The 17,385-nt window shown below is 41.3% G+C and overlaps 2 protein-coding genes across 7 annotated transcripts in view; both read right to left on the bottom strand.

The window, feature by feature from the left end:
- The window catches only part of msrab (methionine sulfoxide reductase Ab), a 69,359-nt gene extending 59,223 nt beyond the window's left edge, over positions 1-10,136 (bottom strand). For 2 of the 6 annotated variants that reach the window (XM_061795499.1, XM_061795497.1), the window contains exons 1-2: positions 3,217-3,535; positions 3,019-3,147 (exon numbers count right to left, since the gene is read on the bottom strand). Coding sequence is in view for 2 of the 6 variants with exons in the window: in XM_061795497.1 (XP_061651481.1) it covers positions 3,019-3,097 (79 nt within the window). In the remaining 4 variants the exon portion in view is untranslated. Of the gene's footprint in view, positions 1-3,018; positions 3,148-3,216; positions 3,536-10,032 lie in introns of those variants that run through there. The other 4 variants (XM_061795500.1, XM_061795501.1, XM_061795496.1 and 1 more) reach the window with 3 other exon arrangements.
- An 877-nt stretch (positions 10,137-11,013) lies between these two features.
- ythdf2 (YTH N6-methyladenosine RNA binding protein F2) overlaps positions 11,014-17,385 on the bottom strand; it is an 18,779-nt gene continuing 12,407 nt past the window's right edge. The window contains exons 5-6 of the mRNA XM_061795424.1: positions 14,081-14,146; positions 11,014-12,359 (exon numbers count right to left, since the gene is read on the bottom strand). Of these exons, the coding sequence (XP_061651408.1) occupies positions 12,336-12,359; positions 14,081-14,146 (90 nt within the window). The 3' untranslated portion in view covers positions 11,014-12,335. The remainder of the gene's footprint in view (positions 12,360-14,080; positions 14,147-17,385) is intronic.

The raw sequence follows: 17,385 nt of genomic DNA, 5'->3' as shown, positions 1-17,385 counted from the left end.
CCCTTGGCATCCCCCCTTGTGCATGCTGCCTCCTGCAGCATTTACATACATTTATCAACCGTGTTGTGCAAAAGGGTGGCCGTTGCGCTAACATACAGCATATGACACTTTTACATGCACATACTTTGGTATGGCTAATTGGGCCTAAATTGGACATTTTCACTTAGGTGTGTTGTTGCCAGCAGATCAGTCATTAATGTCTGTGTGTTGAGTTATTTTGCGCGGACAGTAAATTTACAGTTATACAAGCTGTACACTGACTACTTATCATTGTAGCAAAATGGCGATTCTTAAGCGTTGTTCCATGAAAACATAATAAAATGCAAAAATGTGAGGAGTGTACTCACTTTTGTAAGATACTGTACATACAGTATGGGTATTAGAGGACCTTGACCACCCACCCAACCAGTGCCATCCCATAGAGGAGGCTTGTAAAGTACATTCTCATACGGTGGAACTTATACCTTGTCATGCAGCGACTCTAGTATGTTGTCATACAGTGAATCTCATGCTCTCTTACAGTGAACCTAGTACATTATCTAATCTATATCTAATAAGTTATCATACAGTTAACCAAACATGTTCTCATACGGTGACTCTAGCACATTCCCATACATTGACCTCATGTGTCCTCATACATTGAACCTAATATGTACCCGTGCAGAAAGGCTCATACATACTCACGCAATCTAATAGGTTCTCATCCAGTGAACTGAATATGTTGTCATGCGGTAAACCTAATATACTCTCATACTGTGTAATTCATTTCCGCATACAGTGAATTTCGTGAGATATTTCAATATATATATATATATAGAGAGAGAGAGAGAGAGAGAGAGAGAGACAGAGAGAAAGAGTGATAGATAGATAGATAGATAGATAGATAGATAGATAGATAGATAGATAGATATTATCCATCCATCCATTTTCTGAGCCGCTTCTCCTCACTAGGGTCGCGGGCGTGCTGGAGCCTATCCCAGCTGTCATCGGGCAGGAGGCGGGGTACACCCTGAACTGGTTGCCAGCCAATCGCAGGGCACATACAAACAAACAACCATTCGCACTCACAGTCACACCTACGGGCAATTTAGAGTCTCCAATTAATGCATGTTTTCGGGATGTGGGAGGAAACCGGAGTGCCCGGAGAAAACCCACGCAGGCACGGGGAGAACATGCAAACTCCACACAGGCGGGGCCGGGGATTGAACCCGGGTCCTCAGAACTGTGAGGCTGACGCTCTAACCAGTCGGCCACCGTGCCGCCAGATAGATATTATGACGATCAAATTTATGATACTTTGAACCTAGTAAATTTCAGAAAAGAAACCCAATACATTCTCATAGGGTGAACCTGATAAGTTCTCATACCGTGACCCAGACCTTTAACATGCAGTAAACCGTCATCTGTCCTCATACAAGTAACCTAGTATGTTCTCATTAAGTGAACCTAGTATGTTTGTGCCAATACAATGAACCTCATATATGGTCATAGAGTGAATATAGTACGCTGTCATATTGTGAATCGAATATGCTGGCATGCAGTGAATCTAGTATGTTCTCATACAGTGAACCCATAGAGCGCACAATGCATATTCTCATTCTCATTAATACGGTAAACCTCACACATTCTCTTACACCAGCCCAAATACACTCTTATACGGTGAACCTGGTGGGTTCTCATCCAGTAAACCTCCTATGTTCTCATGCGGTGAACCTAAGTTGTTCTTATACATAGAACAAAATACGTTCTTGTACTGTGGACCTAGTACGCTCGTCCGCAGCATTCATTCAACAATGACGCTGTGCGACACGTCCATTGCCCTCAAATGTATGACGTATCATACATGACCTTCCACCAACCCCTCCATCGACGAGGTTGTGCGACCATTGCATGCGTGAACGCTGCATGTTTTGCCACATATATGTGCATGTAAAGGGACAAGACAGACCCCCCTCCGACCCCCCCTTTTAGCCAAAACCCTCGCATAGTCACATCCACCCCACCCCACCCCCAGCCCAGTTTTTCCTGTGTAATCCCTGCCAGCTGGCCTCGTTGGTTAATCCCTCTGCACTGATCAGATAGGCCACGCATCCAGTATGGGACAGGGGCAGATAGGGGCGGGACACTCCTGTCTATGCGTGAGTGTGTGTGTTTGTGTGTGTTTGTGTGTGTGTGAGTGTGTGTGTGTGTGTGTGTGCTGATGAGGTGGGGGGTGGTGTCGACCAGAAAGCATAAATTGCCGCTCGTGCCTTTGCCTCGGCGCAGTGTGTCTGTGCGAGAGCCAGTCGCCTCTTCCTCCTCCTCCTCCTCCTCCTCCATCCCTTTATCTCCTCTTCCCTTGGATGCTCATACATATATACCTTCTTGGCTTATATATGTCTCATTTGGGTTTTTTTTTTCCTTCCCTGATTGGATTTTTCCTCCACAATGGTGTATTTATATATATTTTTTAAAACCTCCCTACTACCTGTTTTTTTTTTTTTTCCCTGACTGCATGCCTCCCATCCCTTGTTGTCCGCCATCCCAGCACCCCCCCCCACCCCCCTTTATCCCGCAAGCATGCGAAAGGACCTCAGGATGCAGAATCGGAACCAAGGATGCGCCAAAACAAGAGGAAATACTGCAGCCTCCTCTCCTGTTCTCATCTGGGATATGACAAGTGCATTTGTTATTTTCTAGGTAAACCGTTTCATTTGGGGGGGAAAAAAAGTTGTAAAGTTTCCTGGACTAACATTTCTGCTTAAAACGCCTGAATTTATATTTATTTATTTAGAGCCTGTTAGCGGCAGAGAGGTGACGGGAGAGTGGGAGGACGTAAGGGAGGGCGGGAGGGAGGAGGATGAGGGAGATAACGACGCGGCTTTACCGACTGTAACGATGCGACGCTTAAAGCCGTTAAGCGGCGGCGATTGAGGGGGGGGGGGGGTGGGATGATGCCGTCATGTGCAGGAATGGGACCAGGCAGCCCCAGTTGTCTCCAGCCACTAAAAGGTAGCTCGCTATATCTCGCATTGATACCTGTATCTTTTGTTGCATCTTTTTTTATTGCGCCGCAGCTGCTCATGTTCGTCATCCCGATGAATCCGCGCCAGGTCATGTCAATGAGGTTCCGGTGTTTGGTTTGGGCTCTTTGTGTTCACAGTGGACCTTGATTTAATTTCAATACAATTAAGGCACGCGGTGAATGCCAAGAGAGAAGCCACAGTCTTCGCTCACCTGACGGCGGGAAGTCACGTACATACGGACCGCCCACAGGACGTCATACACAAAAGGCGCAGTGAAGGTTAAGAAGCTTTGACGCGGGAATCCAGGTCGGCAGTGTAAAATATATTTCCATGATGGTGTTTTTCGTCAGAACCAGTTTAGCAATATGGGCCAAGTGGACAGAGGGGTCGCACGGAGGGGTGGTTGGGGGGTGCCATGTGGTGACAGCGGGCCACTTTAAAGGTCTGCCAGTTTCCGCTTGACCTGTAATGACAACACAAGGTTAGAAAGTCGCAAACAGGGGAAAAATAATCACTTTGCAAAAAAGGCATGCCGGTTTATTTGTGACTTAGGTGAAAATGTTCAATGCCGTAATGGAAAATATGTACCTCAAAATTTTGAGAGATATGATTAGATTTTTAATAGGAAAACAAATATCTGAAAATGCCAAGAAAATAATATATAAATAATAGAGAAAAAAGAATTCAATAATTTCCCAAAAAGAAAAAAATTCTGACCTACATGAGTATTTGTACCCACATTTTTTCATGTATTTAAAAAAAAAATCAGTTTGGTGAATCCGTTTTTATTTGACTTTTAAAACATTTTTTTAATACACTTGTTCGTGTATGTACTTTTGTCATTTAGTTTGAATTTCTTCTGGTTTGTTGTAAAATTTAAAGAATCTCAATAAAGGAATAATTTTCATGCACCAAATTTCCATTTGTTTGCTTTATAATGCCAAATAATGTCGTAATTAAAGCAAAATTTTGTTTTCTTTTTTTACACATTTTTTTTTTTTTTTTTTTTACACAAGTATAGCGCTCATTTAAATGCTATTGGAACCTTATGGTCCATGGGCCATATTTGGCCCGGAGGAACGTTTGATACGGCCCGACATGCCATCGTAAGAAAAAAAATAATATTTTTTTTTATTTCTGATGAATTGTTGTAAAAATGCAAAAACATTTTTTTTAATAACATACAATATTTTTTATGTATTTTTTTTAATCAAATGAACATGCCGTGGTTTGAGTCGATATCATTTTTTTGGGGGGGTGGGCCAAAACGATCACTCATAGCCAGCAGCGGTGTCCTTTAGTGTCAATCCTATAGCCTGAATGCATGAAAAGCACAAAACAGCGGTGCAGTTGCATTGACAAGCGTGTTGGCTTTTTGTTGTTATTTCCTGATGGCCCTTTTGAAGCGCACACAATGAGCGTGTGCGGAATGGCAAGTGTGGCGAGGTCATCAACCGCTTTTTTTTTTTTTTTCAGACCGCCATCTTGCTCGCTGTCTGCACATTATGCACGTCGGCTCTATAGAATTGGAACACACCCCCTCCCCTCTGTAGAAATGAAGAGGAGGGGGTGTGTCTCAAACAGCAGGTGACCCCATATATTAATATATCCACCCCCCACTACTACCATACATCATCATGACACATTATTATTCTTTTTAATATTATTGTTGAAGAGCACCACTGTTTTTCATTCTGATGTATAAAATCATCCAAAATATTGTCTATATTGGGACAATAACATTATTATTTTTAGGGTCTTTACTATACACAGGGGATGGGAATTGTCAACTCATGGTAATATAAGAATATCACCATGAAGCGATTGTGCCATAATCGATACAGTAGAAAAAAAAACCATTTACAATACATTATTCACGATATTTCTATTAGTGTTTAAGGAAAACTTCTCTCATGTCAAATATAGATCTATAAAAATATAAAGTGAATTAACTTTTTTTCCCAAAAGGAATCAAAGCTAAACATTTATATTTAAAGATTTAAATCTTATCTTTTTACAGTCATTCCCGTATGTTGTCAAATTTTACAATATAATTTCATTGGTTGTTTAGCTACGTAGTGACAACATATTACAACATAAAATTAATCATAAATTGCGCACAGTTGAGTTTCGTTTCCCAAAAAGAATGATATGCTTACAAAAATACAACACAAATGACAGACTTTCACACCACAAATTTTCATGTTTGCACAGTTTAATGATCCTTTAGTTATGGAGTGATGACGTACTGTGTAAAAACCCTCATAAACTGCACATACTTTGTTTTCATCTTGCAAAAACGTAATTCAAAAAATATATATATTTTTAAATTTTTACATATCTCAAATTTTAGAAAATGTTTTATTTTAACTGGTTGTTTAGCTATTCAGTGTTGAAATATTACCTCGAAATGGTTAGAAATTGCTCACCCTTGGTTTTCATGTGGCAAAAACGTGATCTGTCCATTAGCGTATTTTGATAAAACAAGACGAAAAGTTTTAATCTCATCTTTTCACAGTCACCTAATGTTTATATCGGTATTTTAGCCATGCAGTGACGACTACATATTACAACGTCAAAAACATCATAAACACATACAGTACTTGGTAACATCTCAGCCTCTGGCTAGCAGACGTTGTGGCTAGCCATATGCTTTACGTCCAAGTACGTCCAACTTGTTAAATCATTTAAACAACATACAGTACAGTGGTGCCTGGAATTTTCTTATTGTTTTCATACAATACCGTGATATTTGTCTTTATTAAAAACAATAAAAACTAGTGTTTTTTTGGAGGGGGCTGGAACAGATTAATGGAATTTCAATTAATTTCAATGGGGAATATTGACGTGATATATGTATGAGTAACTTCAGTTATGAGCTTGGTCACAGAGCGAATTAAACTCCAAAGTCATGGGACCGATGTATATAGCAATAACATATACCATTGGTGGTTTTATAGCTTCATAATTCCGACTGTTCACACTGTTACGTGTTGCACTTTTCTGCATCATTCATTTACTCAAATGAAGACAAACTATTGATATAGCACTTTTCTAAAAAGAAAAGACTTAAGTGATTATATACAGTTATTGCATATTAGTAACATATTCTGCCCAACCACTTCTTGACACATTTAAAACTAACCAGTGCAAGCACTTTTCAGTTGTCTCCAGAATATATAAACCCCCCCCCCAGATATTTCTTATTATTGCATCTATTACCACTATTACTTCTTTTTAGAGCATTTCATTGGAAGACCCTTGCTTGCAAACACACACACACACACACACACACACAGACACACACCAGAGTTAAATCTATCTAATTTAGTCATGTAAATAGAGGTCGGCACAGGCGACATGGCAAAGCGTCACTAATGGAAGAAAGAGATGGATGCCTTATGATAATGAAGACACAATGAAGCACAAGCATGACCTTGCGGCGCCAAGTGTGGAAATGTCCGCGCACGCACACACACACAAACTAATAACAGGGTGAAAGGAGCTCATTCTCGGATATTTCTTGTGTGCAGCAGTAAAATGTCCCCACAAAAACAAACATCCCCAATAAAAGCGTAGGATGCTAAGGGTTCTGCCACATGCACACACACACACAAAAGACAAGAACACATTCTTGTCACTCACTCACACACACACTAGATGGAACATCCATCCATCCATCCATCCATTTTCTGAGCCGCTTCTCCTCACTAGGGTCGCGGGCGTGCTGGAGCCTATCCCAGCTGTCATCGGGCAGGAGGCGGGGTACACCCTGAACTGGTTGCCAGCCAATCGCAGGGCACATAGGAACAAACAACCATTCGCACTCACAGTCATGCCTACGGGCAATTTAGAGTCTCCAATTCATGCATGTTTTTGGGATGTGGGAGGAAACCGGAGTACCCGGAGAAAACCCACGCAGGCACGGGGAGAACATGCAAACTCCACACAGGCGGGGCCGGGGATTGAACCCGGGTCCTCAGAACTGTGAGGCTGACGCTCTAACCAATCGGTCACCGTGCCGCCTAGATGGAACAATGCCAGGCAAATTATTGAGAGATGCTCATTATAAATAGGGGAACAAAAATATTAAGGGCACCTCTCAGATTGACAGACTGCAAAATGCGAACATAAAAAGACAAGTGCCAATCAAAAGCTAGCATTATGTTGGGACTCAGCTATGAGTGTACCTAATAAAGTGTGCAGTGGGTCCATTTTTATAATGGTGAGAAATATAGGCTTAAAATCCTTAGTCACAACTACTATATAACTATATGCATCTAGGAATATTGAGTTTAAAATAAATAAAAAATACTAAATAACATAGTATCAAATCACTGCTGATCATGTTTTTAAAATTATGTCTAATAAAATTACACAAAAAATTACAAAAATTATCAATGAAAAATAAAACAGAGAAAAACTAACCAAAATATTACACTCAGCATACCAAAATCTAAAAACTACAATATTTTATGTAACACATGTAAAAATAAAATTTTAAAATACAAAAACATTAACCAAAAGTACATATACAAATATAGAAAAAAATACAATAATATTAGAAGAAATACTAAAACATTTGACAAAAAATTGCAGAAAAAAAATCCAGAGGCACTGTCCCCGATGTCCACGCCATGTTGCAGAGGTGTGTCAACCAGGGCAGCCCTACAACATCCAGAGCCTTTGGGAACTCCGGGCGAATCTCATCCACCCCTGGGGCACTGAGGAGCTTTTTAACTACCTTGGTGACCTCAACCCCAGAGATAGGAGAGCCCGCCTCAGAGACCCCAGACTTTGCTTCCTCATGGGAAGGCGTGTCGGTGGAATTGAGGAGGTCTTCGAAGTATTCTCCCCACTGATTCACAACGTCCAGAGTTGAGGTCGGCAGCGCCCCATCCCCACTATACACAGTGTTGATGGTGCACTGCTTCCCCCTCTTGAGATGCCGGATGGTGGACCAGAAGGGTCCGTAAGTCGTTCTCCATGGCCACACCGAACACCTCCCACGCTCGAGTTTTTGCCTCAGCGAACACCAAAGCTGCATTCCGCTTGGCCATCCGGTACCCATCAGCTGCCTCAGGAGTCCCACAGGCCAAAAAGGCCCGATAGGACTCCTTCTTCAGCTTGACGGCATCCCTCACCGTTGGTGTCCACCAAAGAGTTTGGGGATTGCCGCCACGACAGGCACAGACCACCTTACGGCCACAGCTCCGGTCGGCCGCCTCGGCAATAGAGGCGCGGGACATGGTCCACTCGGACTCAATGTCCCTCGCCTCCACCGAGACATGGGTGAGGTTCTGCCGGAGGTATGAGATGAAACTCCTTCTGACAGGAGATTCTGCCAGACCCTCTGCCAGTTCTCAGCAGACCCTCACAATACATTTGGGCCTGCCAGGTTGGACCGGCATCTTCCCCCACCATCGGAGCCAACTCACCACCAGGTGGTGATCAGTTGACAGCGCCGCCCCTCTCTTCACCCGTGTGTCCAAGACATGCGGCCGCAAGTCCGATCACACGACCACAAAATCGATCGGCGACCTAGGGTGTCCTGGTGCCAAGTGCACGTGTGGACACCCTTATGCTTGAACATGGTGTTCGTTATGGATAATCCATGGTGAGCACAGAAGTCTAATAACAGAGCACCACTCGGGTTCTGATCGGGGGACCGTTCCTCCCAATAACCCCCTTCCAGGTCTCAGCGTCATTGCCCACATGAGCATTGAAGTCCCCCAGCAGAACGATGGAGTCTCCAGCAGGAGCGCTCTCCAGCACCCCTTCTAAGGACTCCAAGAAGGGTGGGTACTCTGAACTGCTGTTTGGTGGATTGGCACAAATAACAGTCAGGACCCGTCCCCCCCAGCCGAAGGCAGAGGGAGGCTACCCTCTCGTCCACCAGGGTGAACCCCAATGTACAGGCGCCGAGCCGGGGGGCAATAAGTATACCCACACCTGCTCGGCACCTCTCACCGTGGGCAAATCCAGAGTGGAAAAGAGTCTAACCGCTCTCAAGACGACTGGTACCAGACCCCAAGCCGGGTCTGGAGGCGAGCCCGACTATATCTAGTCGGAACTTCTCGACCTCACACACCAGCTCGGCCTCCTTCCCTGCCAGAGAAGTGATATTCCACGTCCCTAGAGCCAGTTTCTGGTGCCGTGGATCGGATCGCCATGTTCCCCGCCTTCGGCCAGCGGCCAGCTCACACTGCACCGATCCCTATGGCCCCTCCCACAGGTGGTGAGCTCATGGGAAGAGGGACCCACGTTACCCTTTCGGGTTGTGCCCGGCCGGCCCCCATGGGTGCAGGCCCGGCCACCAAGCGCTCCCCTTCGAGCCCCACCTCCAGGCCAGGCTCCAGAGTGGGGCCCCGGTGACCCGCGTCCGGGCAAGGGAAACCTAGATCCATTTAATGTATTCTTCATAGGGATTTTGGAGCTGTGCTTTGTCTGGTCCCTCGCCTAGGACCTTTTTGACATGGGTGACCCTACCAGGGGCGTGAAGCCCCAGACAACTTAGGACCTAGGATCATTGGGACACACAAACCCCTCCACGGTAAGATGACGGCTCAAGAGGAGGCAAATAAAAGTCATACATTTCATTTTAAATGAAAAAATAAGATCAACTTTGGGTTTGCTTTCTCTTCTTAAGACCGCGTAACTAATTTTATTAATTTAAATTTTCCATCCCCCAAGAAGCAACGAGGAGCCAAAATGGAGTCCCTGGAGACCTTCAGATAAGAGTCACGGGAGATCCCCTCGAGGCTGCGTGCTCTCTACGCACACGTGCCGCCCCCGTCGAAACACACACACATTATTTTTCACTGACCTCAATTTAATCCTGCACGGACAAGGAAAAAAGAAAATGAGTACATCTCTTAAAGCGACACACACATTAGCAAGTGTCGCCCTCTCGATAAAAAAAAAAAAGCTACCTTGCCGTAACAATATAACGACTTGAATTCACCTTTAGGCAACATTTAATAATAAAAAGGAGTATCTCGTAAAGTGGACTTAAAACACGCGTTACCATTATTTGTGTGGTCACTCAAACGACGTTTTGTCAAAAAGCCGCTAGCTCAAGCCAACTCGTTGTCTCAGTCATAAACCAGGAAGTGAGGCATCCTAAAGGTCATACGTAACAGCTTTTTTTTTTTTTTTTTTGTAAAGCTGGACGTCCCACGGATGAAAAGACAACATATCACAAAACATTTGATATTAGTAACCATTACTATTAAATATGTATTATAATAATATAAAATCTTACATATATGAAAATTTAAACTCCAACTGACTTCTTCCAGTTCCGCGTAGCCACGTTTCCGTATGGGATATTTACATCGTATGTTTTTCATTCGTGCGTTTCTTTTGTGCTGCATATTTAAAATGAGCAAGTGCTATCAATCAATCAATAATATATTAATTTTAAAGTAGTGTAGGCCTGTAAATTTTGCATCGGGTCATCCTAAAATTGATATTCTCTTTATATGGTCTTCAGATTTAGGAAGATTAAGTCTGCATTTATTTTACACACAGAGTTGGCAAATTTTAGAATCTTTATGACTGAACAAACATTTTACCTCATCTGGCACAAAGCTATCAGTATAAGCCAGCACAAAATTGTATTTGATGCCTTTTCTTATTGAAATTTTCAGTAGTTTTTGCCATGGTTTGTTGTGGACGTAATTCTTATAAAATTCCCCTTTGTTATAGTGAATAGTACAGCCACAAATATATCCCCCCCCCCCCCCCCCCCCGACCAATAAATGGATCAGTTGACCACTTAAACTCTTCGACACAACTGGACTGAAGTTGCTTCAGTCCCAAATCTGGTGAGAAGTACAATTGTCCAATACTGTATCGCCCTCTTGAGGCCACACCATGAACTACAGCGTTAATGGCAGAAGAAAATGGCGGATTGAAGAGGAACAAGCTACAGTACAGTACGTCAAATAAGTATATATGAGCCAAGACAACATTTATGACTGTGAACAAAACAAAAAGGCACACATCACTTTGTGGAGCATCTTTATTCTGCCACAAATAAAAGCCAGTAGTTCTGAAAGAGGACCGTGCGTGTTTTTTTTCTTGTTGAAACTTTGCAAAAATGTCATTCTGAAGAAATAAAATCGAAGCTAATTTGATTATGGTTGGCTTAAGTGGTCAGAAATGGAAAGCGGGGAATGTTGTGGCAGGCCAAGTTAGTAGAGAGGAAAGCAATGAAAACTCATGTTTGAGATGGACGGGTTTAAAATAAAGACATTCTTCATCTTAAGAGTCAAACAAGGGGAATACACACCAGTTCTGCTTAATATACCACGTTTATTACTTTGGAACAGATTAATAGAAAGAGCGGGGACAAGGCCACTCGCATCGCTGTCGTTAGAAAAGGGAGAAACAAACAAACAAAACAAAAAAAACTGCAAAAAGAAAGCAGCCCATTGCAACAATGAATCAAACTGTCCAAGGGAAAGAAAAGGCGGGGAAATTATGTCCAATGATGGCTGTTAGTTAGCGGGGCCCCTTTTAAATGAAACTCCGAGGAAGGCTCATAACTTCTTCTGCTGTTGCTTTAACACACTTGACCCTCCATTTTGTCATCTCCCTTTCCAACAGCTTTGGTGCGATCCTTCCCGACACATGCAAAAACAAAATGGGGGGCTATTCTGAACGTCACCTCCAGGAGAAAGAAAGAGGGATAAACAGACAGAGCTAGAGAGGAACAAAACCAAAAAACATGGGAGCCATTTGAAGAACATGGTTGTCGGTGATGAAAATCTGCTGAGGAGGAAAAATGTCCTTGTCCTCAGTAGATGATGCAAAAATGAGGCAGGAGTCGTCCCATCCATTTTAAGCAAACGTGGGTGTGACCATCGCGGACCTGCTCTTGGAACGTTTATAAAAAAATAAAAATAAAAAAAAAAGTCAGAAAGAAAAAAAAAAAAAAATAGAAAGATGAGAGAGATTCTTTCACTAAAAACAACAAAGGTGGGGGGGGGAGCATATGCAGTGGAATGGCAAAACAAGAGTTCACCTAAGGATGCTATGCATTAAGTTGTAGTCCTAGGAATAATATTTTGTCTCTTTTTTGTTTTTTGTTTTTTTTACTACAAGTTCCAAGTAAGTCTTCAAAGTCAAAAGAAATCAATAAAGTCTTCATGTTTTTATTCTTATCCTCGGTTAATTCTTCAGCCCATTTTAGGATTTCCTAATAAAGAGACGTGTGGATGTGATGATGCAATGGCTGGCTGGGGAGGGGAGGGCAGGTGTGTGGAGGTTTGAGGGTTGGGGATGTGTGGGGGCTTTGCAGTCTTTTGACAAAAGCACCAACTGTTACTTGAGCCGTCCCTGGCGATCCTGAAAGCACAAACAACATCAAACAACTTCAGATGACGTGAAAACAATTTTCAGGAAAAATATGCCTGAGGTCACACAAACATTTGGAAAGTCAAACTGACAGCATATCATATCAGTTCGTCGTCATCATCATCATCACTGCGTTAACTTGACTTACCTCAGAAGTGCCCTAAACAATAGTTTTTGAGAAAAGAGCCGTCAGTCACTTAGCCGTTGTTTTTTCCTTGCTTGCGAGCCGTATCGTATTAAAGCTACGTGAACATACCTCAAGCAAGCCTTGAATTAAAGTCCCCTCCCGAGAACCGGTGATCACCAGCCCACGTCCCCCCCATTTTGTTCTTATAATATACATGACGTGATCGATTGTTGTTGTTGTCATGGCCACGCATCTATCCGGTCGCGTTTGAGTTGACAAGATAAAGCCCAGTGATCGTAAAAGACAGGATACGGTGGTATCGGAATACAAGATTTTACTGCAGTAGTCTGACATAGTGCAATCGTGAAAGACCAAATTTGTCTTTTAGTCTGATCTGGGTATTACGAGTTGTCTGTCCCACAACGCCGACATGTTTATAAAAAAAACAAAACAAAAAAAACACTTTATTGGCTGTCAGATATTTACAGTGCTACGTCAAAAGACATGACAAGGCTAAAAATAAACCAGCTTTTGGATTCAAATATACTGTACACGATGGTGACGAGGAGTAAATGTCTTTTGCGGAGCTGATCAATGACGCATTGATCGGATCGGCGAATTATGACAGACGATCAGCATAAAATGCTAATTATCGGCAGATATCGATCATATTCGTCCAAAGTCTAATTTTATTCTTGTGAACAAAAGCATATAAGAAAGAATTATTATTACAAGTTTTGTTTAACAAGTGTTTGTTTTTTTTCTTTTTACTTCACACGTGCCTAACATCTTGAACCTCGAAATTTCAGTGAGGATCTAAAAGATTAGCGTCACTTGTTTTGTTTTTTTCTTTGGCTTTTTTTTGTAACGCCATAACACAAGGGAGGGGTATCAGTAATGGTCAACAGAAAAAGTTTTGATGACTCCCTCCAGATAACAAAGCAGCATGAAAACTGTGTTTGGTCTTAATAGGAAAAGACTTGCCTCCCAGGAACTAGCAGGAACCCCAACCCCCTACCTTGACTGTTGTACCACATTTAGATTTATTTTAGAAAAACTCCAATCGTTTTTCTTTTTGAATTTTCTAAAATACAGTAATACATTTTAGACTGGTAATTGCAACTGTGATATTTTCGCTCACAATACCATCAGAATCTGATACCAACCCATGAAACACTTAGAAAAGGTCAAATTAAGTTCACCTGTAAGGGTTAAGCATTTGAGGTTGCACCTGAAATTTCACACTGAAAGCCGAATATTCCAAACCTTTATCAGCAGTGTTTCTCTTAAGCATAGCTTCCTTTTACATTTCCTTAAACACTACCTTCAAAATAGAGTAGTTGATACCAGTTGGTAAAAAATGTTTTACACCTGAATGACTTAAGAATGTTATAATGTTTTATATAGCACTAGCTGTACAGGTAATGAAGGATTTATGATGGCGACAGTTTAATATTTATTTCTATTATTTCCTCAGGGGACAAACAGTTGAGGTTGAGCAGCGTCCAGGAATGTTATCGTTTCAACTGGCCCTCCATTAAAAGCAAAGCATTTGTGTAGTGACGCAGGACCAAGGTGAATTTACCTGCAGCCTGTAATGACTCCTGTTGTTTGGGTTGCTGGGATATGGCTCGCTGCCTTGGACCTCCACCTGCCCAAAAAAAACACACCAAATGAAAAAACTGACCACTTTGGAAATTAGTTCATATTTTAAAACGATGAAAAAAGAGAAAAGCTTTAAGTACAATTTGCTAATTTGACAAGTTTCCTCTAACATTTGAAGTAGGCCAACTATAAAAAAAAAAAAAATACTGTCAATAGTACACATCTCAAAGCTAATCTAAAAACAAAACCATCCTTTGTGCGAGTTTAGGATAACCATTAAGTCCTTTTAAACAATTCCTACTAGTTTAACCTTGTATTTAAATACTAAACATTTAGAAGACAAATCACAACCATGATACAATTTAGAACATTTTTCAAGCACATTTCATGAATAAATTCACAATAAAATTAGTAACATGCTGAATCCCCAAGAAAACTAATTCAATACATCACACATTCATTCACCAGCCACATGTATTACTGTATACAACACTTTCAGGGATCTCCTTTGATGTGCGTCCCGTGTCTGAGAGACACAAAAATTAGCAGGGGCACAAAGTACAATCAATCTGCTTCTTCTGACGCAGAGCTAGTACTCTTGCGTGGTGCTGGAAATCCGGCGAATTATTATTATTTTTTTGACGAGACAGGACTCTAGAGAGACTAATTTTGTCGCATATGCTCCCTAATTTCTCAATGGTGCGGCAAAAAAGAGGGTGTATACAGGTGCCCGATAGCTGTAGTTACAGAAAGTTGAGCGGCATAAATGGAGTTAGCTCCAAAGCCTAATGCCACCGGGACGATGTGGTAACATTTTGGATTCAAGCCAGATGAACGCGGGCATCCCGCTAACACCGACGAGCCGGTATGTCAAATTTGTATGAAGTCGCAACAAAGACAACACAACACAACTGAAAATGACTAGTGACTAATTCCATTTTAAAAACAACCATCCCACCCAATATCTTCAGCTGGGGGGGGTGGAAAAAAAATGGTGGGACATTGACCATTTTTCCCATTAGCTTGCAATTATGGAACACTTTGCCTAACGATGCAAATACAAACGTGACTACGGCGCACGTATGCTCACATTACATACAGTATAGCGTTACTATTGTAAGAGAGGTAGCCATTGAACATGTTGACAAAGCAGCATTTAAAGAAAGGCTGCAGACTTTTTAAAAAGCAGTACAAATCTTTAGACTTTACACCGATTTGATTGGGCTGATCAGTATCAGCCGATATTAAGCATTTTATGCTGATCGGCGTTGTCATAATTCGCCAATCCAATCAATGACGTCATTTATCGGCTCCACAAAAGACTAACTCCGCGTCGCTGCGTGCACAGTATATTTGAATCCAAAACGTAGTTTATTTTTAGCCTTGTCGCGTGTCTTTTGACATAGTACTGTAAATATCTGACGGCCAAAGAAGTTATTTATAAAAAAAAAAAAAAAATAAATAAAAAAATAAAAAAACAGACAAAAAAATCCCTCGGCGGTGTGGGACGGACAACGTCGGAGACAGGCAACACGTAATGCCCGGATTAGACTACTGCAATATAATCTTGTATTCCATATTCCGTTTTTTACGATCAAAGGGCTTTATCTTGTCAACTCAAATGCGACCGGATACACTCGTCACCGTGGCGACGACAACAAGAGTGGAGCGAGCCGACTGTATTATAACGACAAAATGGGGGAAAAACGTGTGTTGGTGGTCAACGGTGCTCAGGACAGTTTGTTTAAGGCTTGCTTGAGATATGTTCACGTTCTTTTAATACGATACAGCTCACAAGCAGGCAATAAAATGTTATGTAGCCTAGCAAGCTAGCGGTAGCATGAACGGTTGGACGTAAACATGCGGCCGTTCTGTCAAATCATGCTCTAAAGTTTCGGTGTGGGTGAAGTAATTTAATTACAGTAAGTTTGCATCCATTATTTCTGTCATGTAATGTTGATTACAAGTACACAAGTATATACAGTAAATGAACAGGTCATTTAAATAGACACATTCCTCCATCTTTTGATTGGATCGGTGATGGGTTATTGTTTGTTTTTTAACTCGCTGATTGGCCCCAAAAATCCTCATCCTGAGCCTACAAATCTTGAATCGAAACAGGTTGCTTTGAGCTACTACTTGTGATGTTAATGTTGCTACTTGGCACTTTTTAACCAACTGGTAACTTGATTGGCAGTATACTGTATACAGTATACTGTTTATACCTCTGTGCCAAAATTTGTTTGTTGAAGTGCAATTTTTGTGAACAGAGCCTGAGTCTGTTTTATTTATTTTTATCTAAGATATTGTATTTATTGTTCCACATTACAATGTCAAAGTTAATTATTCTTAGAATTAGAATTAAAAGTGACTGGTTCTTAATAAGGATGTAGTTGAATTATGATCTACTATCAAATCAGTGGCATAAAAAAAACAAAAATAAAAAACGACACTATCGTTTTGTTGTGATAGTTTTTGGGGAAATTTATCGTCCTAAAAACATGCTATCATGACAAGCCTAAACAATATATTGAGAGAGAGAGCAAGCGCAACGGATAACAAAAATATTGGACAAACTATAAAAAGATATAGCAACAACTGTAATAAAAATCTGCAATACAGCGGGACTACTTAGCAAGAACCGTGATATAGCAGAGAATTACTGTATCTGTATTCCATGATTATAAATTACAGCGACTCAGTTTCCATGACATGTGCATCCCGGGACTCTCATAGTCTCAAGTGTAAGATGATTTATTACTCTTTACAAAGATGTTCCATTTCGATGCAAAGTATTTGTTAATCTTGCTTATGGTGTTGTGATATGCTAGTCTGCTGTTTTGCTGTGCTTACATTATGTAGGCTACTGTATGTAATGTATTGTTTTACTCTGCTGTCTGCAGCCAGGTCGGCGTTGCAAATGAGAATGTGTTCTCAATTGCCTTACATGGGTAAATAAAGGTTAAGTAAGTAAATAAAATGTACATTTGGTCAGCATTTACTGCTCTCCATTCTGGTTGAATGGTAGTCTATCAGGAGTTTTGGGTCTGTAATTGTACTGTTTCTTTTATGTTCTTTTAAGTACTCTTATGTATACTGTGTCCTTTTATGTATACATTGTATTGTTATTGTTATGAGGACATGAATTGAGCTACGCCGTCTTGGCCAGATTTCCCTTTTAAAAAAAAAAAAAAAAAATGGACCTTGCTTTCAATAAGTTTTGTTCTCTGGTTAAATAAAGGTTTTGATTGATTGATGTAACAATATTACTGTAGTTGGAGTTTG

The sequence above is a fragment of the Phyllopteryx taeniolatus genome, chromosome 13, assembly GCF_024500385.1.
Source record: "Phyllopteryx taeniolatus isolate TA_2022b chromosome 13, UOR_Ptae_1.2, whole genome shotgun sequence".
Classification (NCBI taxonomy): domain Eukaryota; kingdom Metazoa; phylum Chordata; class Actinopteri; order Syngnathiformes; family Syngnathidae; genus Phyllopteryx; species Phyllopteryx taeniolatus.
The sequence above is the reverse complement of the archived record's forward strand: the minus strand, read 5'-3'. Positions and strand labels throughout refer to the sequence as shown.